This window comes from Canis lupus, chromosome 2 (genome assembly GCF_048164855.1).
Source record: "Canis lupus baileyi chromosome 2, mCanLup2.hap1, whole genome shotgun sequence".
Lineage (NCBI taxonomy): Eukaryota > Metazoa > Chordata > Mammalia > Carnivora > Canidae > Canis > Canis lupus.
In genome coordinates, this window is record NC_132839.1 from 64,262,957 (window position 1) to 64,290,102 (window position 27,146).

General features: G+C 43.1%; 1 protein-coding gene across 2 annotated transcripts in view; it reads left to right on the forward strand.

The window, feature by feature from the left end:
* The first annotated feature begins 1,969 nt into the window (after positions 1-1,969).
* Positions 1,970-27,146, forward strand: part of FAM184B (family with sequence similarity 184 member B) — a 132,643-nt gene continuing 107,466 nt past the window's right edge. Inside the window, exon 1 of one of the 2 annotated variants that reach the window (XR_012020230.1) lies at positions 1,970-2,768. Coding sequence is in view for 1 of the 2 variants with exons in the window: in XM_072804681.1 (XP_072660782.1) it covers positions 2,622-2,768 (147 nt within the window). In the remaining variant the exon portion in view is untranslated. The remainder of the gene's footprint in view (positions 2,769-27,146) is intronic. The other variant, XM_072804681.1, reaches the window with a different exon arrangement.

A 27,146-nucleotide genomic window follows, 5' to 3' on the forward strand; every position in this document is an offset into this window, starting at 1 on the left:
AAAGCCTGATAAGGGAATCTGAGGCTTTCTCAGCCTTCCATTAAAAAGTTGAAAGTAGGGGCGCCTGGGTGGCTCAGTCTGTGAAGCATCTGCCTTTGGCTCAGGTCATGATCCCAGGGTCCTTGAAGCAAGCCTGTTTCAGGCTGTCTGCTCAACAGGGAGTCTGCTTTTCCCTCTGCCCCTCTCCCACTTATGCAAGCTGGCGCGTGCATGTGCTCTCTCTATCTCTTTCTCTCTTTCTCAAATAAATAAAATCTTTATTTAAAAAAGTTGAAAGCATAAAATATTGCACTGGAAAATATTTTGGCCCCTAGACCTGATATGATCATATTTAAATAAGTAAAACTTGGGGTTAGATAGCAGTATTACCAAACTTTAGTGTGTATCTGATCATCTATAGAAGTGATTCTCAATCCTATCCAGACTCAATGTCACTTTTTTTTAATGTTCATGTTACTATACTGAAATTAAGAGATACTTTTAAAAATGAGCACATACATTTTTAAAAATCAGCATAATTTCTTGACAATAAGATAAATAAAAGGAAGGTAAATTATAATTAAATATGTATTTCAATATATAAATGATCTGATATGACTAACTTTATGACATAGTGTAGTATTCACATGCTTGTACATATAAGTAGACTCACCATGAATGTGTTAAATACAAGTGTGTTGTATTGGCAACCAAATAGCATGTGCCCTGTGGCAATTGATGATGTGATTTTCCAAAATGGTGAACAACTTTTGGTAAAGTTTTGGACCAGAAAGGCTAATTTCCCTCTAGTTTACAGTTTGAATTCCTATAAAATTTAATGTGTACTAAGACCCTGCAAAAACTACTTTAAAGGGAGATTGTTTAAAATGTGGATTTCTGTGCCCTCAACTCCCAAGTATTTTGACTCAGGGTGTCTAGTCTAGGGTCAAGAATCTATATCAACCTCTTGGCAGGGATTTTGATTCAGGCATTCTTTTTTCTAAATGAATTGGAAAACTCAGATGTTGTTTAGGAGAGGGAACCTAAGATGATGACTAGGAACCAAAAAATCAGGTTGGCCATTCCTACCGGGTATAGTATAATGGGGCTGGATTAAGAAATCTAGAATAGGAATATCTTGATTTCAGACACCACTGGGCTACTTGTAATTGCCTGGCTTGGTACAAAAGTTCTGGATAAGGATTTCCCTATTTTTAAAAATGGATATTGCTACCTGCAGTGTCCGGGGATGGGATTTCGGTCTGTGGAACCCTTCAGAGTTTGCCAGCTTTACCAAGATTACTAAAACTCTTGATATAAGGCAGTTTGTAAAGTGAAACATATTAAGCATGACAACTGTTTATATTGATGCTGTTATTCACACGTTGGGAAAATCTGATCCAGGTGCTGTCACTTTCCCAAAAGCCCACTGTTTGAAACCAGAGAAAGCAAGCCACAAAGAAATTTGGTCGCTAACTCCTCCACTCAAACAAAACAAAAAGGCACAAGCTCTTAATCCTGACGACAAGATTCTGGCCCCATTTGGCCAGTGGCCAAGAGTGTGGATACGGATGAGTCACTTCCCTTTCACTGAGCTCGGCTTACTGAGACTTTCAGCTCCATCTGTTACTCAACTACTCCACTCTTCTTTGCTTTCTCCTTTCCCACACCTGCTACCATCCTTTCTGCCTCTCTGATGACTTTTCCTCTGTGCTCCTACCGCTTCTTGTACTACGGGTTCCGCGCTTTCTCGTCCCAGATTTGTCACCAGCTCCTTGGCCGCCCCTTTGGCTTTTTCTCTTTGTTCGCTGATCTCTGGCAATCCTCCCGCAACGTCCGGGCTCCTCCCCAAGATGGGGGAATGGGGGTGCTACCCGCAGCCCTGACCGGGGTCCACGTTGTGCGCCCAGGTCCCGGTACCTCGTCGCGTCCCCGCGACTTGCTCTTACCTCGCTGCCTCTCTCCTGACACTCTTGACATCCCGCCCGCGCCCCCCCCCCCCCCCCCCATCCCATCTCATCTCCGCCTGCCGCGCCGTGCTCCGGGGCTCTGGAGCCTCTGGCGGAGTGTGCTGGTCAAGGTGCCCTGTCCCTCGCTACCCGTTCGCCCCGGAGAACATCGCCAAGGGCCCCTTCCCAGACCGTGCGCCCCGGCTGCCCGAGGCTGAGGCCGGCTCTAATTTTCCCTTGGCTTGGGATGCCCACCGCGGGCGGGGGCGGCCGCCGCTGAGTCCGGAGCCTGGAGCCACCCACGTGTCCAGGAGCGCGGCGCGGGGCCAGCGCGAACCTCTCCAAGGCCAGCGGCTCCTGGCCGCCGAAGCTCTACTGTTGCAGGCGAAACCCGCACCGGCCGGAGAGCGGCGCGCGGGTCGCGAGCCGCACGTGCGGATCCTCTGCGTCTCGCCGCAGGGTGCGGGTGCCCGCGGAGGTGGCGAGCTAGCCAGCGAGCGCGGGGGCGGGGAGGGGGCGCGCGGGCCGCGGGAAGGCCGACGCTCGGGGCGGCGGGGCGGGAGGCCGGACTGCAGTGCCCCCCGCTCCGGAGAAAACCCACACGCTCACACGCCCGCGCGCGCACACGCACGTGCACATCGCGGGCAGCGAGAACACGAGCGAGAGCCCTTGAGTGTTGGACGCGTTTTAGCCATGGCTTCTGTCCTCAACGGCAAGATTCACGCGTCCGGGACCTGCCAGGGCTCCAAAGCTGATGTCCGCGGCGCCGCCGACTGGAGAATGGACTGGGATCCCGAGATGCACGTGAAAATGTGCAAAAAGATCGCCCAGCTCACCAAGGTAAGGCGAGGCGCTGCGGGCCGGCGAGCTGCGCGCCCTGGGGGCCCCAGGTTGGGGGAGGGCGGGCGCGCCCTGGGGAGGCTCAGGCCGAATCCGGGCAGAAACTTTGTCCAGGAGGCCAACCGGTCAGGGGAGCGGTCCTACATCTTGGTAACTTGACCTTCTGGAAGCACCATCCTAAAGCAGCTGAGAGAGGATCCTTGCCGAGGAAACTCCTACAGACTGCCGCTGAGCAGGTGGTCTGTGCTCCCAAGGTGGGAAACCTAGTTGAATCAGTACTGGTGTGTGTGTGTGTGTGTGTGTGTGTGTGTGTTTATGCACGCGTGTGTTTTCCTTTACCAGCTCTGCTCAAATGATTGTGTCTGGAATGTTGTGATTTTATTCATCGCTGTACTTTACAGCTGGAGAGGTCATGTGGGCTCTATTTAAACACTTGATTAATTTATTCCTTCATTCAACAAATATTTGAGCCATTTGTTGAGTGCCAGCAGCTTGCCTGGCACTGTACTAGACCTGGAAGGCAGCCCAGGGGACTTACTATCAAACTGGGTGCAGATGTGTGTAAGAGCATAAATGGAGAAGCGCACGGTTCACCCATTAATTATCGGAATACAAAAGACCTTGGGAGGTCAGCCGGCCCATCTCCCTAGTCTTCCCAGGGACGGGATTGAATCTCTCTGGGACATGATGAAGACCAGCAAGAAAATACCACCCTGCCTTTTGCTAGCCCTCTGCAGCTTCCCTATTAGGAGCTAGAGCTCCTTGTTGTAGATGTCCCTCCTGTGCCTTGTATAGATGGAAGCAACATCCCTCTCTTACAAGGTCCCAGTGTGTATAGCTGTTTGCCTTGGGGTTTCCTTTTGATCTCATAATAAACTCCTGATAACATACTGCTAGCGGAAGGGTCAGGTCCAGATTCTGTCCAGTAGTTTATGAGACATACTCTCTTTCCTATCTTCCTTCCACCTCCCCACATCCATTTTTTTTGAAGGTTCACAGGCATTTTTCTCTCTATTTGGCCAGAGGAAGATCGGATAGAGACTTGGAATTGGGCATTACCTGCCTTCTCCCGCCCCTCCCATCAACTTCTTCACATTCTTTGCATGTGAGCCTATCTCCAAACAGTGATATCTTTAGTCAAGGATAGAAAAAAGGGAATGGAGATACCCCCTGAGATCTTGGCATGTGTGGCTGGCCACAAATCTAATCTACATTTATCTAAATGTGACATCAATCCCTACAAAGTATTGACTTCAGGTGCTAGGCACAGTATAAGACATCTCGGTCTTTAAGGAATCTAAAATGTTTCTGGAGACACAAGGTTTGAAATATGGAAAGAAAACTAAAAGATACTACGGTAGAATCAATTGCTAAATTGAGTATTTCAAACTATGAGTTCTACAGAAGTAGAAACAAAGGGTAAGTCGTGATGGTCAGGAACAGTTAGGGGAGATTTTATGGAAGAGATGAATGTTGAATTCAGTTTGAATTGATGGAGTGCCTACTGTGTGCCAGGTGCTGTGCTGAATACTGATGGCATAAAGCTGATTAAGACAGTCCCTACCCCTGTGTATATAACACATGAACAGATCATTGCAATACAAGGAGTTAAGCATTCCACTCAGAAGTATTTATGGCACACCTTTTACGTGACGAGCACTGAAGATACAGCAGTGAAGAAAGCAGCACGATCCCTAGCACATAGTAGGCTGTGTTTCTCAAAGGATATTTTTGCATTAGAAATCATAATTGATTCTTATTATGTAGTGCTTCTCTTCATGGTTTTTATGTTAATTGCTTATATTTGACATTTTAATATTGATATCAATATTCTACTTTTCTTTTGGCTAATGTTTGTATGTCACATATTTTGCATCTTTTTATATTGAATCTTCCTGTAAGTTCTATTTTAGTTGTATTTCTGACAGGTGAATTTAATCCCTGTACACTGATGGTGATTACTAATATATTGGGGCTCATTCTTTTATCATGTTTTATGTTTTTCATTTACCATCCTTTTTCATTCTTCCGTTTTCTCCATCCCTGCCTTCTATTGGATTAATAAAATGATCCATAGTCCCTCATTTTCCACTGCTCGTCTGAGGGTGTTAGGCTTTATTTCTGTTCTTCTCAGAATTGTCTCTTATTTTTCAACATACATACTTAACTATAATTTTTTCTGACAAAGTTATTATGTAATTCTGTCTTCCTGCACAATATTTTTTAAAGATTTGTTTACTTATTTTAGAGAGAGAGAGAGAGGGAGCAGGGGAGGGTGAAGGGAAAGAGGGAGAGAGAATATCTTAAGCAGACTCTCTATGGAGCCTAGGGCTCCATGCAGGACTCAGTGTCACGACCCTGGGATCATGACCTGATCTGAAATCAAGAATTGGATGCTCAACCCTTTCAGCCACCCAGGTATTCCATTCTTGCAACAGATTTTTTGTGCACTTTACCCATTTAACAGCCCTATCCTTTCCCATCTTGCCATTGTTGTCTAGGGTAGGGTATTTGAATTTTTTTAATTTAAAAATAATTTTTACAGGGGTGCCTGGGTGGCCCAGCTAGTAAAGCTTCTGCCTTCAGCTCTGGTCATGATCACAGGGTCCTGAGGTCAGCAGATAATCTGCTTCTCCCTCTCCCTCTGTTCTTCCCCCCCTGCTCATGCTCACTCTTTCTCTCTAATAAATAAATAATATTTTAAAAAATAATTTTTATAATCAAGCATTAATTAAATCCACTGACATTTCATCACTTCTTACTATTTTTTCTTGAATCCAAAGCCTTCCATTTGGGTTCACTTTTCTTCTAGCTGAAGTTCATTTATTAATAATCTTTCTCTTGAGGTCTGGATAGGGGAAGGACTTCTGTATGTTTGAAACTGTCTTTATTTTGCCCTAAGTGTTGGGTGATAATTTATTTGGGTATAAAATTCTAGTGAACAGTTATTTGCCCAGAGTGCAGTGATGAAGATACTCCATGGTTTTCTGGCACTGGTTGTTGCGGGTAAAAATTCTACTGCCAGTCTAAGTTTCATTCCTTCATAGTCAGCCTGCCTTTCTCTTGACAGAATTTAGAATTTGTGTTTGTTTTATTTTGGTGTTCAGCAGTTTCACCAGAACTTTCTAGATGTTAGTTAGTGTGCTTCCTGTTCATGACTGGTGTGCTCTCTTTAATTCTGGAAAATTATCAATGCTTTTCTCTTCAAATATTGATTCTTTGTCATTGCCTACATTCTCTTTTCTGGAATTGCATTAGGTTAGTGAAGAAGCCTCTTCATCTATATCCTGAAATGTGATAAAAATCTTTTCTTTTTTTTTTTTTTTTTTTTGCCTCTTTGTTGCATCCTGGTGAATTCCTCGATCCAGTCCTTCTGTTTGCCAGTCCTCTAAATAATTTGTCCAGCCTAGAGTTTTAAGTTTTAGAACTTCAATAATTATATATTTCATTCCTAAGATTACTATTCTTATTTCCTTTCTGATTTTAATAACTTAATTTTTACAGTTTTATTGAAGTATAATTTACACCTTATAAAATTCATTTATTTAAGTGTATGATTCAACATTTTTCAGTAAATGTACAGAGTTGTTACACTATAACTACAATCCAGTTTTAGGACATTTTTACTATCCCAAAGAAACCTGTCGATTCATAGTCAGTCCCCATTCCTACACCAACACCAGGCAACCATTGATCTACTTTCTTTCTCTATAAATCTGTCTTTCCCAGACATTTCATCTCAATGAAATGATACAATATATGGATATTTCCATCTGGTGCTTTTCACTTAGTTGCGAAATCTCATCCATGTTGTAGCATATGTCAGGCATTCATTCCTTTTGATTGCTCAGTAGTATCCCATTGCATGGATGTGCACCTTCTGTGGCAGACTTTTGGGTCCTTTTCACTTTGGGGCTATTATAAATAATGCTGCTACGAACATGACATTCCTATGCAAGTCTTTGTATGGACACACATTTTCATTGCATTTGGGTAGATAACTAGGAATAGAATTTTGGATTACATCTTATTTTTTTAAAGATTTTATTTCTTTATTTGAGAGAGAAAGAGCATGAGCCAGGGAGAGGGGCAGAGAGAGAGAGGGAGAAGCAGACTCCTCACTAAGCAGGGAGCTGATATGGGGCTGGATCCCTAGACTCTGAGATCATACCTAAGCCAAAATCAGACACTTACCCAACTGAGCCACCCAAGTGTCCCTGAATTGTCTATTTATGTTTAACTCCTGAGGAAACTGCCGAACTATTTTCTAAAGTGACAATATCATCTTATATTGTTCAGCCTACTTTTCTGGGAAAACCCAATCCAACCCCATGTGCCCAGTTCTTGAGTGACAATGAAGTACACTTCTTTGCTTACTTGATTCACTCACTTCCCTTCATTTTCCTCTTGATGCTTCCTCTCCTGAGATGTCTTCATCTCTAAAAGTTGAGTCCTACTTATCTATTAAGTCTCACTTCCCCCCAAGAAAAGCCTTTGAAAAACCTTGCTTTTGAAATTAACCATGTATTCATTAATTATACATTGTGCATTCATTATTTTTTCTTACATCTGTTTTTTCCCAGAAGTTTATACAATGCCTGGCACATGGTAAACTCTCAGTAAGCTTGTTAAATTTAATTAAAATTTCCTCCTACAGATTTGGTTAACATTTCTTTCATGATATTTGTCCATCTGATATCATAGTTGATTTGTATATAGTATGTCCCTTAAAATCATAAACTCTACTTTATTCACAATATTTTGCACTTGGTAGACAATATGTGTTAGGGTAGTAAATATTCATTTACATAGTGATTCAGAGTCCAGGGTGCACATTAAAATCACCTGGGAAGCTTTTAAAAATACACCAGTGAGATGACAGCTAGAATGCAATGCCTGATACTAGACTGGAGTCTCTACTGGAGGGGGAAAAATGCTGCAGCGAGACAGTCAAGTTTACTGATAAACTGGAATGTGATGATAGAGAAATTAAAAGCATCTATGTCAATGTTGAATTTTCTAGAGTTGAAAATATGCTATGTAACTATGCACCAATATATCCTTATTTTGAGGTAATGCACTTTGAAATAGGTCTTACTTTTTAAAAAAGATTTATTTATTTGGCAGAGGGAGTGAGACAGAGAGAAAAAACATGCGTGTGCAGGGATGGGGGTTGGGCAGAAGGAGAGGGAGAGAAAATCTCAAGCGGACTCCTCCCTGAGCATGGAGCCGAACACATGAGGCTCCATCTTATGACCTGAGATCATAACCTGAGCCAATATCAAGAGTTAGACACTTAACTGACTGCACCACTCAGGCACCCCCAAACTGGTCTTCTTTTAAGAACATAAAAATGATGTCTTACTCACAAAGCATTTTATTTTGTAAATTAAATATAGAAAGAGCAAATGATAAAACAAATGGGACAAATGTTAAGCACCTGTGAATCTTGGTAAAGGGTATATGGGGATGTTCTTTGTACTATTCTTTTTCTGGCAATTTTTTCCTAAGCTTGAAATCATTTCCAAATAAAAAATTAAAAACAAACACAAAGCATACAAGACCCCATGCCCCATCTGTGAAGGAGAAGAGAGAGAGGTGACAGTCATTGCTGTTTTCTCAGAGCCCCTCAAGAGCTCTTGATGTTTACCCAAGGTCAAGAACCACTGTTTCAGAGCAATTGAAAGTTTAAACAGTACAGTGGGCACAGAGGAATTATTTGGGCGATAGGAGGTTCCTAATCCATTCCCCACCCCAGCCTTTGGGAAGCTTTTGGTCTTGAAAGCATCGGGCAGGTTTGCCCAGCCCAGACCCTGGGCTCATCAGACCAACCCTGCTTTTGCCCTGTTCTAGCAATCTCCAACTGATTCTATTTTTGGCGGGGCTCTCCACATCCTCATACCCGAAAGGCTTGGCATCCTTCATATCCAGAGATTCCTTAGTTCCAACTTTGAAGGAGGGATGGAGTACCTTGCTGCAAATATAAGCTTTATACTAGAACGAGAAAATGAATAGGAAAGTGTGTGTTCCCTCTCTGTGAGCCATCTCTCGGATGAAGATTGACTCTCAGGAAATGAGACCACAACCTTGTACTGACCATTACCATGTACTCATGGCACTGCCTCTCATCTCCCAATCACAGAAGAGTGCCCAGGAGGCAATGAGCAGTCCTGTTAGGTGCCAGAAGCTACCAAGCTAGAAGTGTAAATAGTAGAGTAACCCTACAGAGCCCTCTTGATCACCCTTCTAAAAGGATGTGTGCCAATCTCCTGGATTGCAGACCCTGCAATCAAAGGCCTGCAGTTGCCACACGTTAGTAATACCTTATGATTTTTTAGTGTTTATAATATTTTCTTTTTGAGCTTCAAAGGTTTATATTAGTTCCTCACCCCTATCTATCTTATTTATTTATTTATTTATTTATTTATTTATTTATTTATTTTAGTTGACACACAATGTTAAATTAGTATCATTTGTACAACATAGTGATTCAGCAGTTCTATGCCTTGCACAAATGCTCAAAACAGTAATCACTGCATGATATATTATTCCAAGACTACATTCCCTAGGCTATACTTTTCATACCCTTGCCTAATCTATTTTATTTTAAGATGTATTTATTTTAGAGAGAATGAGAGAGAGGGTGCATGTGGGTGGGGGAGAGGGAGCGGAACAGAGGAAGAGATTCCCTGCTGAGCCTGTTGTGAGACTCAATCTCAGGACTCTGAGATTACAACCAGAGCAGAAACCAAGAGTCGGACACTTAACCTACTGTACCAAAAGGCACCACTTGACTTATCTACTTTATAACTGGAAGTTTGTACCTCTTAATCTCCATTTCCCCAATTCTCTTCTCCTCTAGCAACTACCAATTTGTTCTCTGTATTTATGAGTCTTTCTGTATTGTTTGTTCACTTGTTTTGTTTTTTAGGTTCTACATATGGGTGAAATCATATGATATTTGTCTTCTGTCTTATTTCACTTAACATGGTACCCTCTAGATCCATCTGGGTTGTAGGAAGTGGCAAGGTTTCATTCTTTTTTATAGCATTCATGTTTTTGCAAAGCCTTTGACATACTTATTCATCCTCTGTGTGCACAGCAGTCCTGCATGGCAAGGAGGGAAGCACCATCCCTAATAGGGAGAGGAAAAATCTGAGACCCAGAAGAGGGCTAGCATTCTTGCCTGATGTCACATTAGTATGTATTGACAGAACCCAGGACATCCAGAACCTAGTGTTGGGTGTGTAGAGGGGAGGGAGGAGGATGAAACTTCTTTCCTGGTCATCCTTATGGTTCCATAACCTCTCTAAATCATTTTTACTATTTTTTTTTCATGGAAGGGGCAATGTGTATCCAATTAGTGAGGCTAAGAGCAGGAATAGAGCAGAGCTCTTTCGTCATCCTCCCTTTTCCCTCATGGAGTGATCTGCTCGTAGAAGCACACATTCTACTCTATCTTTCATGCCACAATTTTACATCATCTTCCCCTGGTCCAACATCTACTAGGACACATTAGCAGAGACAATGGTACTGATGTGTGGGGGAAATCGTGGATGTCTGTAGGGATGGAGTGGATGATATTGTTATGAAGTATGAGTATAAAATCAGAAAGATTAAGAAAAAACGGTTATAATTTTTTTTCAGATTTTTAATTTATTCATTCAAGAGTGAGCAAGTGAGAGCAGGAGCAGCAGTGAGGGCCAGAGGGAGAAGAAGAAGCAAGACTCCCTGCCAATCAGGGAGGCCAACATGGGGTTCAATTCTAGGACCCTGGGATCATGACCTGAGCTGAAGGCAGATGCTTAACTGAGCCCCCCAGGTGCTCCCGAACAATTATAATTTTTACTCAAAGCTATCTTTTTTATTTGATTTAATTTAATTTAATTTGATTTAAACTTGATTTATTTCTAGAGGGATACTTCTTACTCTTATTTATACTAATAAATTTAAATGAAAATAAACATGAAGACATCTGGAGAGCTAATGAATAATTTTGAGGTTTACCTTGGATTGTTCTTCCTTCTGATCCTACTTATATGGCTGGTATCATCTAAAATACCATCTCTTTAGAGAGAGGCCCTTTCTGATCTTCCAAAGGGGCCAACTTTCCTCATCTTTAATTGGAAAAAAAATAAGTCTTTCTTCCTTGGTGATTTGACAGCGGAGGTTTCACTTACATAACATGGAGCATCTCACCCAGGGTTGGTTGTGTTGTGAACATGATAGATACTGGTTTCCCTTCCCTTTCTGAACTGGAAGACCTGCAGAAGGATAGGACTCTTGCTCAGTCATCAAAACCAGCAATGGGAACAAAGCCAGCCCTTCTCTGGGACGGGGAGGCAGTGTCCTAAAGCAGTGGGAGTGATTCCTGTTAGCACAGAAGTCCTCAGCAACAGGCTGCCACCTGAGCCCTGTGTTTTCATGGCTTAAAGGTGTGGACGTTTTCTTGCACCCACTGACTCCTGTAGCTTCTCTGAAAATAACTCTCCTGCTTGTGGCAGCTTGTTTGGGGACAGATGTTTAAACAGTTCCATACCAGTTTGCTTTAGGATTCTAGATTGGAAAACCGCAGCTCTGTTTTAACAAGTTCTTCCTGTTGGAATCTTTCCATTTAGTGACTCAATTCATGGTGTAAAGATGGCTATCTCACAAAAATCTTTTTTTGCCATAAAACACAATGAGAGACACCTCGAGTTGGGTGCCTTTGAACTCATGAAGATGCCTCCACTTTTGCATGACCAATTTGATGTCTGCATCAATCCTTTCTCCACATGGCAGCCAGAGTGGCCTTAAAACTGAATCACACCCTCAACACACTGTTGGTGGGAATGTACAACATCACTGCTGCCTTGCAAAACAGTCTGGCAGTTCCTCCGTTAAACAGAGCTATCATATGAACCAGCAATTCCAGAGTACCCAAGAGAAATTAAAACATACACCCACACAAAAACTCGTATACATTTTCAGAGCAGCATAATGCAGAGTAGCCACAAAATGGAAATAAGCCAAATATCCATCGACTGAAGAACAGATAAAAAAAAAATGTGGTACAAAGTACAAAGTCAGGGTGGGAGGGCAGGTACTGGCTAAAGGATGTGGGGTTTCTTTTTGGAGGTAAAGAAAGTATCCTAAAGTCAGTTGTAGTGATCGTTACATGACTCTGTGAATGTACTTAAACCCACTGACTTGTACTTTAACTGGGCAGATCCTATGATGTATGAGTCGTATCTCAATAAAGCTGTTAAATTAAAACAAACAGACAAAATAAAACCAAACAAACTCAATCCCATCTTCCTCCTGTTTATATCCAGTTCTGAAGCAAATCCTATAAACAAATAAGGAAGCAGCCCTGCTCTGTTCCCCATCTCCATTTCCCCTTCTGCCCCAACCCTTGCCATGTGGCCTCCTGAGAGGCCTGTTGTTCACCCTTGCCCCCTCACACAGTGGCAAGAATGAGATTTTAAAATATAAACCAGAACGTTCTTCTGTTTATTTTATTTTTTTAAGATTTTATTTATTTATTCATGAGTGACAGAGAGAGGCAGAGACACAGGCAGAGGGAGAAGCAGGCTCCATGCCGGGAGCCCAACACGGGACTCGATCCCGGGTTCCCAGATCACGCCCTGGGCTGCAGGTGGCGCTAAACCGCTAGGCCACCGGGGCTGCCCTGTTCTTCTGTTTAAAACCCACCAGTGGGGCAGCCCCGGTGGCGCAGCGGTTTAGCGCCGCCTGCAGCCCAGGGTGTGGTCCTGGAGACCCGTCGAGTCCCACATCCGGTTCCCTGCATGGAACCTGCTTCTCCCTCTGCCTGTGTCTCTGCCTCTCTCTCTTTGTGTCTCTATGAATAAATAAAATCTTAAAAAAATAAAATAAAATAAAACCCACCAGTGGCTTCCCGACCCATCTCTGAAGTCCTCTCAGCTCCATCTGCCATCATCACTTTACCCACTCACTGTTTATTGCTTTCTGTTCTCCCCAGAGGAAGTTCCTTGAGGGCAGGAATTTCTGTCTCCTGCCTGGAACAGTGCCTGGTTAGTGACCGGTGCCCACAGGTGTCCGTTGATGGGCTAAAGGCACAAAACTCTTCCTGGACCGCTCTTTGCTCCTAGGATCAAATATCCAATTTTAACCACCACCTACATATGTCTTATGGGAAAGCGGGGAAGCTTTTCCCAAGGCGAGAATTCAGGAGGTGCTAATCTCGAATTTTCTGAGTGGTGTAGAGAACTGGTCACATCTGACAAATAAGCGGACCTCCTCAACTCCCTCCCAGGCCTGCATCTGATTCAGTCCCTCTGAGCCCCTGACCACAGGCACAGGATCTGATCAATCTTGGTGCCTCCATTGGCCAGACTTAAATTCCCTCAGAACACCAGAATTATAAGTGAAATAAAACAGCAATGACCAATCATACCCGGTTTTAGAAAACACACCCATTTTAGAGAAGTCAAAATGACAAGCAAACACAAAAGATTTTAAAGCATCTTCAAACCTGTAATAACTACAGTGATATAATAACATAATATTCTTGTATGTCCTACTATACAATTTCCCATGCAAATATGGACATATAATTTCTAAAAATAGAGTTACATCATACATAACTATTGTGTTACCTGGGATTTTTTATCCTTGAGCTCTCCAACATTTCATGGTTGTGTTAGTATTCCATTGCATAAATATTGTATAACTTCTTTTATCTGGGAAACGTTTACTGAGCCCCTATTATGTGCCGGGTAAAATCCCTTATCTCATGGCACTTACAGGCAAGATAAATAGAATGTGAACAAAGTCAATAGAAACCCTTTTGTTCAATATCATTTGAGCATTTTGAATAATTGAAAAATGAAAACCATGAGGGAAAAAGTCTAACACATCTGTAATATTATGTAAAAAAAAAAAAAAAACTTTAAACAGGGATCAACAAGCTATGCCCATAGGCCAAATAAGCCCACTGCCCATTTTAGTATGGTTTGTGAATCAAGAAGGGTTCTTACATTTTTAAATGTAAGAAAAAAATTAAAAATAAGAACAAAATTTTGTGACTTGTGAAAATTATATGAAATTCAAATGCAGTGTCTAAAATAAAGTTTTATCGAAACACAGCTATGCACATTCATTTATGGATTATCTAGGGTAGCTTCTATTTGGCACAAAAATGATGGCAGATTTGAATAGTTGGGACAGAGCCTGACTAAAGCCTAAAATAATTACTATGTGGACCTGTCCAGAAAAAGTTTGAGGACCCCAATTTAAAACATATGTAAACACTCATTCACTAATCTTTTGCTGTGAGGCTCAGTTTTAATTCTTTGGGATGGCCGCTGATTGGCATTACACCTTTGTGTTACACAAACTATCCCCATAGAGTGACCTTCTAATTTATCACCCAAATTGGACACTTCTGAGAATGAAAGGGGGCACGAGACCAGGTAGCCAATGAAGCAACAGGAACTGTCCTGGACGGCCCTGTATATGAGGTCACTCTACCCATAATGCACCTGTCCTATTTCCCACAATGCACCTGTCCTGTTTCCCACGATGTACCTGTTCCATTTCCCACAATGCATCTGTTCTATTTCCCACAGCACATCTGTACTTTTTCTTATTTGGGTGTCTTAATGTGAAGATAATCTAAAACTTTTCACTTCTCTGTCTCTGTCATACCTAATTTGATAATACTTTTTTTTTCCCTTAGCAGCTTTTCTTTACTGAATCTGTCCAAAGCATTCAACCTAGTTTTCATAGGAACAGCTTCCTTTTTCCATTCAGATATAACTGATGTAGTATGATGTTAGATTATATCAGCAGCAAAATACAGCAGCAAATACAACTGGCATAAACAAGTGACAATGTGAGTAGAATTGTGGTTTTCCAGAGAAAGGATGAAGAGTTTTAACTTATCCACAAGTTTGTTGAATGGAGACTGGTTAAGTCAGCTTCTACTGTTTTTATATAGAAACTGAATTACAATATTGCTATGCTTCCAAGGAAGAAGTATGGAAACATCAAACAGCCTGAGGGCTCAAGGAAGTTTCCCTGAGATAGGCAGGGACTATTATTGGTAGACATTTTAGTTGATTCCAGTTTTTCATTATTGTAATTAGTATTGTGATGGTCATTTTTTTTAAGAGAGGGAGAGGGGGCAGGGGAGGGGCAGAGGGACAGGAGAGAATCTTTTTTTTTTTTTAATTTTAGAGAGACAGAACGAGCAGAAGGAGGAGGACAAGCAGATTCCATGCTGAGTGGGGAGCCCAATGCGGGGCTCAATCTCATGACCCTGAGATCAGGACCTGAGCTGAAATCAAGAGTCCCACACTCAATGGACTGAGCCACCCAGGTACCCTAGAGAGAGAGAATCTTAAGCAGGCTCCACTCCCAATATGGAGCCTGTTGTGGTGCTCAATATTACAACCCTGAGATCCCATCTGAGCCAAAATCAAGAGTTGGACACTTGACCAACTGAGCCACCCAAGTGTGCCTATCATGGACATTCTTGAGACCTGATCACTGCACAGTTGCTTAATTATTTTCCTCAGTTAAATTTCTATGAGCAAAACTAACCTTTGCTACAAGTAGACTCTATGAAGAAATATCAGGAAGATTGGAAGGGAGAGCTGGAGAGAGGAGTATTTAGTAATTAGTTGAAAACAGTATCATAGACAAGGTGTTCACCTTACTTGTTAATTACAAAGCTTGCCTTTTTAAAAAAGATTTATTTATTTTGAGAGAGAGAGAGAGAGCGAGCGAGCACATGCATCATGGAGGGGGAGGGGCAGAAGGAGAAGAAGAGAGAGAATCTCAAGCAGGCTCCTCAAGTGCAGAGCTTGATATGGGGTTTGATCTCATGACCCTGAGATCATGACTTGAGCTGAAGTCAAGAGTCAGACACTTCACTGACTGAGCCACCTAGGAGCTCCCAAAGTTTGCTGATTTTAAAGGCAATTATTACAGTGCTCTTCCTTTATAATCCAAATACTGGAACAGTTCCATAGGAACAACACTCGTAGTTGCAGAGACAATGGTGTACAGTAGTTCCCCCATCTCCATGGTTTCAGCTACCTGGAGTCAACTATGGTCCAGATGCAGATGATTTTCCTCATGTATTGTGATATATTTGTCACAGTGAAGGCATTTTATCAGCTCACATTATCACAAGAAGAAGGGTGAGTAATATATTTTGAGAGAGAGACTACATTCATGTAACTTTCATTACTGTATAGCATTAAAATTGTTCTATTTCATTAGTCATTCTTGTTGTTAATCTCTTACTATGACTAATTTATAAATTAAACCTTATCATAGGTATATATGTAGGGGAAAAAACATGGACTACGGATATGTAGGGTTGATACTTTCTGGGGGTCTTAGAATATATCCCCTGCAGGTAAGGGTGGGGAGGAGCACTACTGTGATTACTTTCAAACTACACTGACATAATCAGAAGTGTAGATTATCAGTTCACATTCTGACTGCTTAATATACCTTAGTAATGAAGTTACTCACTATATTCTAATCCTCCAGAGTAAGAGGACACAGCTGGAAAATGCTCCTAGATTGCTCAAGGCATCAGAGAAACAAGCAGGTTTCTCAGAGCTCAGGGGTCCAGTAGAACCAGTGGCACACCAGTGGTTCTCCCTTTCTTGTCCCTGGTCTCCTGAGAGAGCTTTTCTCTTAACTATGGAACCATCAGAACAGGAAGCAGGGAGCTACTTGTGAATCATTGATGTCATCATCAGAAATAGTATTCTTCTCAGTCTTTTGAAGCAAAATGGTGGTAAAATCTTCCTGAAAAGCAATGCCCCTGCCTACTCAACCCTGAACAGCTACTGTAATAACTTTGACCCTTGAACTTCAGGCTCTCATCTGACTAAAAAGCAGGCCCAAGGGACTGTTCAGTCTTTTACTGCTTCGTGCCAATTGTGTAACTGGCAGATGCTGTCTTCTCTTGTTGGTAGTTGTGGTAGACACAAAAAAATGGTCCCCCAGTAGATATCAAATCCCTGGAAGCAGTGAATCCTACCTCATTAGGAAAAAGGGTCTTTTCAGGTTAGGTTAAGCATTTTGAGATTAGATAGACTTCCATTATCTGCATGGGCCCTAAATCCAATGACAAGTGTCCGTAGAAGAGAACAGTGGAGGGAGATTTGAGACAGAAGAGAAGACATAGAAGAGGTAAAGGCCATATGAAGACAGAGATTGGAGCAGTACTGCCACAGCTGAGGAAAATCTGGAGCTGGAAGGGGCCAAGGATGGATGATTCCCTCCTTGAGCTTCAGGAGGGAGTGAGGCCTGCAGGGCCTCTTGAACTTCTGACCTCCAGGACTATGAAAGAATAAAGTTCTGTTGTTGCTGTTGTTGTTTAAAGATGTATTTATTTAAGAGAGAGAGAGAGAGAGAGAGAAAGAAGGGGGAGGGATAGTGGGAGAGAATCTCAAGCAGACTCCGTCCTTGAGCAAGGAGCCCAGAAACTGGGTTTGATCCCACAACCCGTGAGATCACAACCTGAGCGGAAACCAAGAGTTGGAGGCTTAACCGGCTGAGCCACCCAAGTGCCCCATAAAGTTCTGTTGTTTTAAACAAGTCTCTGGTGACTTGTTATGGCAGCCACAGGAAACAAATACACTGGCTTTTTACAGACCTCTTCACCATTACAGAAGGCTGCTTCCACACCTGCTGGGCTTCTCTCCTCTGGTAACTGTCAGTGTTTTTTAACAAAACTTCGCACCAGCAAATGAAAGCTGTTGAGTGGAGGTCAGGCAACTACGCATTTTTAAAATTCCACTGGTGGCTGTGACTTCAGCCTGACCCTGAAACCATGGCTTCTGGCCTAGGTAATAGGTCCTGGTCCATTGCCAGGCCTGGGCTTGCCCTGTCTGGTAGCAGAGGGATTGAGTGCCTCTCTTATTTCCTGCACTCTTTAGGCCTGGGCTCCTCATATGTTAGTATTAAATACAAGTGGCTAGGGATGCCTGGGTGGCTCAGTGGTCGAGTGTCTGCCTTTGGCTCAGGTGTGATGCTGGGGTCCTGGGGTCAAGTCCTGCGTCACGCTCCTCTTGGGAGCCTGCCTCTCCCTCTGCCTATGTCTCTGCCTCTCTCTCTGTGTCTCTCATGAATAAATAAATAAAATCTTAAAAATACATATGTACATACAAGTGGCTAGGCCTACCTGTGGCATTGTAGTCAGTCAGTCCACAGTGAGGCCTGATAATATGCATTTTATTTTTATGTTAATTAAAAAAATTCTAATTTAAATTCAATTCAGTTAACGTATAGTGTATTATTAGTTTCAGGGGTAGAATTCAGTGATTCATCAGTTGCATACAACACCCAGGGCTCATCACTTCAAGTGCCCTCCTTAATATCCATCACCCAGTTACCCCATCCCCCATTCTACCTCCCCTCCAGCAGCCCTCAGTTTGTTTCCCAAAGTTAAGAGTCTCTTATCATTTGCCTCCCTCTCTGTTTTTGTCTTATTTTATTTTCCCCCTTCCCCTATGTTCATCTGTTTTATTTCTTAAATTCCACATATGAATGAACTCATGGTATTTGTCTTTCTCTATCTAACTTATTTCACTTAGCATAATACCGTCTAGTTCTATCCAGGTTGTTGCAAATGGCAAGATTTCATTCTTTTTTGATGGCTGAATAATGTTACATTGTATATGTATATATATACATGTATATATACCACATCTTCTTTAGCCATTCTTCTGCTGATGGACACATCTGGGCTCTTTCCATAGTTTGGCTATCGTGGATATTGCTGCTATAAACATTGGGGTACATGTGCCCTTTCAGATCACTACATTTGTATCCTTTGGGTAAATGCCTAGCAGTGCAATTACTGGGTCATAGTGTAGCTTTATTTTCAACTTTTTGAGGAACCTCCATACTGTTCTCCAGAGTGGTTGCCAGTTTGCATTCCCACCAGCAATGTAAGAGGGTTCCCCTTTCTCCACATCCTCACCAACATCTGTTGTTTCCTGAGTTATTCATTTTAGCCATTCTGATAGTTGTGAGGTGGTATCTCATTTTAAATCAGTTCAGGTGATGCTTAAGCTGAGCAAGTGTTCAAGATAACTGAGACTTCCCTATTTTGTCTTCCTCATTTTGGAACTTCCAGCCGCTTCTAGAATAGTGCCCAGCTCTCCACAAAATTCAGTAATGAGTTGGATTACTTTGAACCATTAAACCCTTGAGGACCAGGACCTCATCTTATACCTTTTTTTATATGTGTTTAGCACCTTGTGGAGGTGCTAAACACAGAGAGTGCCAGCAGGAGACGTATTAAAGGGTGTGTGTGCCAATAAATCTTCCCATGTGTAAGAGGTGCCAGCACATCACAGTAAGTGCCAAGGGGTGCCAAAATGGCAGAGCACCCCTCCCCACTAAGAGAGGTATTACATTGTGGGGGACCATCATCAAAAAAACATGACTGCCAACTGACCTGTGAGCTGGACCCAGGCACTTGAAGACTCCTTACCTCCTCTCCTGTCCTCGGAATGTGAGCTCCACTTGCCTTTCCTGCTCCCAGAGGCTGCTCCAAGGACATAGTCTTGAGATGGTGATGTCATACTGAAAACACTGACATGATATAAATGACTGCACCCTGTTAGGGCCTTTGTAAACCTTTAAGATTTGGAGGGCAAGTGTGGGGATCCATTTGTATTGCTGCCACCCAAGACAAGCCTCATAGGAAGGTTCCCTTTGCTATTATTAAAACTGCCACCTACCAGGCTGGAGTGGCCTGCCTCTTTCTTCTGTCCTCCTCTGGGTGTGCTCAGCCTCTTAAACGGGCATTGACCTATTTTGAAGGTTTTGAAGGAGTGACAGATATTATTCCGCCTAGCTTACCCATGTCTCAGTCTCATTTTGCACTCTGCTGATGATTTTATGATGAGGATGACAAGCATTTTGGGTGACATCAGAATTAGGGGACTACAGATAGGATGTTGAGGGGTCAGTAATATGGGGGTGGGTAAGGGTGATACCTTGACATTTTGAAGACAAAGTTTGTCTAGATCATAGTTTTAGTTAGGCCAAACCAGTGAGAAAGAACTTGTTTTCTGTTTTTTTTTTATATATATATTTTATTTATTTATGAGAGACACAGAAAGGCAGAGACATAGGCAGAGGGAGAAGCAGGCTTCCTGAGGGGAGCCTGATGTGGGACTTGATCCCAGGACCCTGGGATCACGACCGGAACCAAAGGCAGCTGCTCATCCACTGTACCACCCAGGTGCCCCTGTTTTCTGGGTTTTTGTTCGTCATCTTGCCAGGGTAACCTGCCCTTGAGAAGTGTGCCCCCGAAGCATCTGCTTTTCCTTGCACTTGCAAGCTCATTAATGGCATTTTCCCAGAGACCCAGAAATAGCAAATTCCATTAAAAGGCTTATCATTAAACACAATACAACTCTTTATGTGGGAGAAGGATGGCCTCTGAATAAGAGTCCATTAGGGCTGTGGGCTGGAAAAAATGGGTCAGCTTTCTTTTAAAGGAGAAATTAATACAGCAGGCAAGAGCCAGCAATACTGTCGACATTCATCTTGCAAAGCTTTTCCTCTTCCTGCTGCCAAAGTATGCCTGTCCAGACTTGCTATTCCTGTCCTCAGCCTCCTGGAGCAGGGCCCATTCGTCCTAAGGAAGCCTATCAAATTATCTGGTGACAGCCTAAATAAATATGAGTGGGGAGATTCGAACTGAGTATAGGGTTGTGTGTGTGTGTGTGTGTGTGTGTGTGTGTGTATGAGCAAATGTAATCTAAACCAGGCCTCAGGAAAGCAAAAGCTAATCAGCAGCTCTCTCCCCTTTGGTGGGTCCTAATGTCAGTTCCATGAAAAGTGGTTCATAGCCATGTACATCAGATGCTCTCCCCAGAGAAAAACTGATATAGAGAAGCTTGTTCCATTATAACAGGTGAGTGCTCAAAAGAGCTGTGTGGTGTGCAGGCTCCTCATTGTGACTTAAGCTGAGACACAGGGCCTGGTGGGACCTTGATAGCTGAAATTGACAGGTCAAGAACTAGCCCTGAACAATGGGAGTGAATATCCCATTGAGACTCCAGGGATGCAGTGTCTGAAAACCATAGACAACACAAGAATGAGTCAGGCACATGTCTGCAGTGGGAGAGCTCTTCAGCTCTGGCGCGGGGCGGTGGGGGGAGGGGAGGTTCTAGAAGGCGGGTGATTCAGAATTCAGAGAAGCTGGCTGTTAGAAGTAGGTATTTGGAATTCTGCCCAAATTCAGCAGGATCCCCTGCTAATAGGACATAGACAAGGAGACCCAACTCTATAGGAGGAATTAGGCTGGGCCAGGTTCTTAGCCAACAACATGGAGAATTTAATGGATTTGTAAGATATTCGAGGGGGAGGTATCTTGCAGGAAATTTGATATATGGTTGCACCGGGTTTGGATGTTTGTATCATTGTTCAGCAAATATTCACTTACTCTTACTCCCTACCCCCATCCCATGAACAGAGATTACCTCCTCATCCCATTAATGATGTGCTCCTCCTTGAGACTTGCTTTGGTCCAAGGAATGCTAGAGGATGTGAACATGGGCAGAGGCCTTTTTTTGCTTGTACAATTTGGAAATTGCCATGGGAAAATCATGTGCTGAGTGGCCACTGTCTCTATAGCATAGCCCCAAATGAGCAGATCTGAATCTAACTCTCATAGCCTGAAGCCAAGCCCAGGTGACTCAAACTCTGAAACAGCAGATCCATTCTAGCCAAGCCCAGCCTAGATCAGCTCAACTGTGGTTAGCCTATATGAAAAAAAAAATGCTTCTTGTTGTAAGTCATTGAATTGGGGGTAGTTTGTTCAGCAGCTCTGGAGCTCAGAAAAAGTAGCTAGACTAGGAATTATCAACTTAGAGGGGATAGTTTATTTGTTTATTTACCCCTTTACTCAGTAAATATTTTGCATAAGCTGATTCTGTGCTGGGTACTTCCATTCATTGGTATGGAGATTGTTCAAAATCCTTGTAGAAACAGGTCTTTTGGCAGTTTTCCCAGGGAAAATTTGTAGAGTTAGAACAAAGGGCTATCAAAAACAGAACCTTTAAGATTGCTACCCTGGGAAAGAGAGCCTGGGAGATCCTTGGGAGAGGTATTGGGAGACACAGGTGAAGCTGGTGTTTCACCTGGGAGGAGACGCTTTCAAGAGGGAGTGTTGACTGGTGGCAGGTGGTACAAAGATGGAAGATGGGTTGAGTCCTGAAAAAGAAGCCATTGTAAATGGCCATTGGTGACCTGGCTGTCATGAGAATGATGGGCCATGATTGGGAGAGCCTGGTGCAGGGAGCCAGATGTTGGCATCTGTATTCATCAGCTTAGGCTGCCATAACAAAATAACACAGACCATGTGGCTTAAACAGAATGTTTTTTTTTTAATTATTAAAAAAGATTTTATTTATTTATGCATGAGAGACACAGAGAGAGAGAGAGACAGAGACATAGGCAGAGGGAGATGAAGACTCTCCACAGGCAGCCCGATTTGAAACTCCATCCCAGGACCCCAGGATCACAACCTGAGCCAAAGGCAGATACTCCACCACTGAGCCACCCAAGTGCCACCTAGGTGCCTCACAGTTCTGGAGGCTGGAAGTTCAAGATCAAGGTGTCAGCAGTGTTGGTTTCTGGTGAGAGGTCTCTTCCTGGCTTGTAGACACCCTCTTTTCACTGTATCTACACACTACTTTCCTCTGTGCATATGTAGAAAGAGAGATCTGCAGTGTCTCTTCCTTTTCTTTTAAAGACACTAGTCATAATGGATTAGTGCCCCACCCTTATGGCCTCATTTAACTTTAATTACCTCTTTACAGGCCGTCCTTCCAAATACAGTCAGACTGTAAGAGTTAGGACTTCAATGTATGGATCTGGGAGGGGACACAATTCAGTCCCTAATAGCATCAGAAGATGTGGGTCTGGTTCCAGCTTTGCCACTGCCTGGATCACCCCTGTGAAATTCCCCCAAGGACTCCATGTCTGGCTCTAATAGGCACAGCACCCACTGCACCTGCCTACCTTAGGGTTGCTGCAAGGAAAACCTCATGCCTCTTTGCTCTTCTTCTGGTTGCCTTTTCTGTTTTCTGTGGGAAGAGAAGCAACTCAGCCGCCCCCGCCTACCCCCTGCCAATGTTCCTGCCACTCATCTAGCTCCCTCTCCTGAAGGAGAGACATCCTTCCCCTCTGGCGTTCAGCCACCCTAGACAGGGCCCTGAAGGCTATTTCATGCTTTCAGTTTCCTTACAGTTCCTTCTGTGTGAGAGAAAGCTACTTGTTTCTGAGCTTTTTAGCTCAGAGAACACGTGAGGGCTGCCACCCTGAGCTTGCTTTGGGCTGTCAGTCAACCAGGGCCTGGGATGGAGCCCACGCGTTACCTTAGGCTTAGTGCAAGGTGTCTCAACCTGGGCCCCCCTGAATTAATCAAGGCCAAATAATTTTTTGTTGTGAGAGGCTGTCGTGTGCATTGTAAAATATTTAGCAGCATTACAGGCCTCCCCCGGACAACTAAAGATGTCTCCAGAAACTGCCCAATATCCTCTGGGAGTGGTAGGAGGGTGGTTCCAATCAACTTCTGTTGGAAACAGTGACTTAGGGGGAGGCCTTTGTTCACTCAAGGCTCCAGCAAACCTTGGACATTGAAGAGCCTTCAGTTCACTATCTTAGGACTCAATAGGAAGTCACAGAGTGCCCTGGGGAAAAGACATTTGTTCCAGGAAGTCCAGTAGGGTCTTACGCAAATATGCAACGGTGTGGTGGCAGTTCTTGCTGGTAAACCAGAGTGTCCAAGGAGGAGCTAGGGATTAGGCTCCCCATTTTCCCAGAGGTCTTTTAAGACTTTAAATGCTCTGAACATTAAAAGGACAATTCACACGTAACTAGTAATACCTAACAATGTGAAACACATTGCCTGTGTTCAAGAGGTGCATCTTGTCTGTTTATTTGTTTGTCAAGAGACAGACATACAAACAAGGGGCAGCCTGGAATGGTTTTGTTGATTTGAATATCTGGTTAACCTTGAGTTTTCACCTCTTTAGAGCTTCAGTTCCTCGTCTACAAAATGGGCATTTTAACCCCCACTTCCTCCATTGGACTGTTGCTAGGCTTGGGTGAGAATGTGTACATGAATTCTTTATGAACTAAGTATGTTATGAAATCCTGAGCTGTTTAGGGGATGCACTGTGATGTAGGGAAAGAGCCTTAGTCAGGTAGACCAGAATTCACATCACTAGTGTGCCACAGACCATCCAGAATCTTAGCAAGTTACCTAACAGGTTCCTTAGATTCCTCACCTGCCAAATATTGGAAGCAGTACCTACTGTGCTATGTACAGATGGCAACTAAATGACATAGCAAGTAGGTTAAAAACACCACAGCAAATGGCTAAAGATTTTCTTGAGTTAACTTTAAGGAACTAGATGCCTGATATCCAACTTTGAGCTGCTTGCTGAGCTCTGATGCTATGCAATATAATGTGTCTCCCAAAGTTTCAGGCAAGTCTGCCACCCCCAACCCCTGTAGAGGTGGTTCTGGGAGAGTAAAAGTGTCCAGGCAGTGTACACCACCTGGCAATGTCTGCAGAAGCAGGATAGCATATCAGGGCCATTAGCTAATCCCTAAAGAGAATGAGTCCAGTGGAAGGGATGTGGAGCTAGCGGGGACCGGGAGAAACAGAACCAGTTTCCTGAAAACCCAGAAGATGGATGGTGCTGAGATTCCACTGTACATTTAATGGAGGTTCAAGTCATATTGCCTTTGACTCTCGAGGATACGATAGGAGGCTCCAGCTGATGTCAGTCCTATAACTGTTTCTGAGAAAAGATAAACTGAATTTCAGATGTGTTATTTTTTATATGTGGGGTAAGTTCTGAATTGGCCAAAAGAGGCTGATACACCTTTTCTCCACCTTTTCCCAATTATCTTTTATTACCATTGATTTTAAGCTTACTCAGCTTTTTAACCCCTTAAATCAGGTAAACCATCTGAACAGAAGAGACAGTGAAGTCAAACACCACGATCAACATGCTGGTGAAAAGTGCCATAGAAAGGGGATCCCTGAGCAGGATCACTCTTGTGCAGTTGTCACTAAGGCCTCCCTCCAGCTAAGTGCCATTTAGCAGCCTCCAAGAATCTTATTTATCACCCCCTTCACTTTACTATGGGAGCACCCTCACTTATGCAATAAAAATGACAAGTCACTCTTCCACAGATGCTTCACTAGAGGTCAAAACCATCTCTTCCTCTTACCTTGGAAAAAATTGCACCTGTCACATTTCTGAAACAGATACAAAAGGTTGGACCTGAAAAAAAAAAACAAAAAACCCAGCCATTTAAATTATCCTCACAACAACAGACAGGTCCTCAGCTGTTGCTACAGGGAGGCTGACAGTTAGCTACTTGGCTGGTTGGGTCCAGGATGTATGAGCCCATAGAGAAAGCCATTATGGGCTATTTGAAATTTCAGCCAAATATACTGCAGGCCACATAGGCTGATACATAGGCTAAGTTCCTTTTAAAGTGGCTTATTTTGTAGCACCTAGATGGCTCAGTCAGTTAAGTATCTGACTCTTGATTTTGGCTTGGGTCATGATGTCATGATTGTAGGATTGAACCACCCTCTCCCCACCAGTCTGGTTCTGTGCTCAGTGGGGAGTCTGCTTGAGATTCTCTCTCTCTCTCTCCCTCCCTCCCTCCCTCGGCCCCTCCCCCTCCTCACAACACTCTCTCTCTCTCTCTCTCTCTCCCTTAAAATAAATAAATAAAATCTTTGAAAAAAAAAAGAAAGTGGCTTGTTTTTAGGAACAATGCACAATTAAATTAGTACTGACAAATGGAGGCAAGCTTTATTTATTTATTTATTTATTTATTTATTTATTTATTTATAAAGATGTTATTTATTTGAGAGAGAGAGAGTGCAAAAGTGGGGGTGGTGGTGAGGCAGAAGAAGAGGGAGAAAGAGATTCACTGCTGAGGAGGGAGCCCAATGTGGGGCTTAATCCCAGGACCCTGGGATCCTGACCTGAGCCTAAGGCAGATGCTTAACTGACTGAGCCCCCCAGGCGCCCTTGGAGGCAAAAGTTGGTCCCTCATATTCCTGCAGCTGTAGGAGACTTAGAGATAATTTAGTTACTGGCCCAGACTCAGAGGCTTCTCTGAGGTCACACAGCTAATTTAGTAGCAGGGCAGATTTAGTTGGGGTCGGTGGTCATTAGTTTTGTTTTTGGCATGTTGAGTTTGGAGGTCCGTGAAACATCCAAGTCCAGATGTCAGGGAGGCAGCTGGATATTATACTGGTCCTTGATGAGAGAGGTCAAGGTTTGAGTTACAGATTTGAGGATGGACATTGTTGAACACCTGACTCACACATATTTCAAACCTTGTTTCTTCTTAGTAGGAAATGGTATTTAGAGACTGCAGTCTGAAGGCACTCATTGCTACTAGGTCATTCACCAAAACTAGGGCTTTCTATGCAGATATATAAAACATGTATTTTTCTAAACATAAATTATATCATGAGTTCATATTGATACTTTTTAATTCAAATTGAGGTGTAAAGGATTTTTAATCCAACTTTGATGATTCTATACCTGTAGGTCTTATGGGCAGAAGCCTAAGTTACATCAAGCTATTTGAGAGTCATGGCTCCTTGTGCTTGCTGTTACAGACTGGAGTCAATTCATGGGCCCAGAGCCTCTAGAATGTAGGGGAGATCAGGTCTCCTTAAGAAAGAACTCATGATACTGACACACTAGTACTGAGTCTTCCAATTTTCCCCCAAGAGAAACTGTGATGTAAGTGTACTGGGGTGGCTGTGTCCTAGAGAAAATTTGACACCTAGACCTTTGGGGATTATTGGACGTTAACTCTGAGGAAACTGAGGCATGGAGATGCTAAATAATTTTCCCCAAAGTATACAGCTAGGAAGTGGTAGAACCAGAGTTCAAAGTGATTCCGTGCTATTAATTACTGTGCTCTACAAACTCTCTGTCATCACCACAGGACTCGAATCTATCCTCATTCCCGACCTCTCTGAAACACACAGGATCATACATACTGCTGTGTCACATCCTGCATTGGCTACCCAATGCCATTAGAATAAACAAGGTCATCTGTGAGCTGCCTTTTTTTTTTTTTTATGCCTTTCCAATCTCATCTTCTGAATACTTCCTGGCCTTGCTCCATCCTCAGGATGTGCTAGATGACCTAAAGAGTTGCAAACACACCATTTTCTTCTACCTCCGCTCATGTTTGTGCATGTTTTCCCCTCAGTTTGGGATGTCCTTTCTACCTCGCAACTTCCCAAGGTCATGTTCAAGTGGCTTTCTGAAGCCTTTGTGAATCACCCAAAGGGAGCAGGCCCCTCTC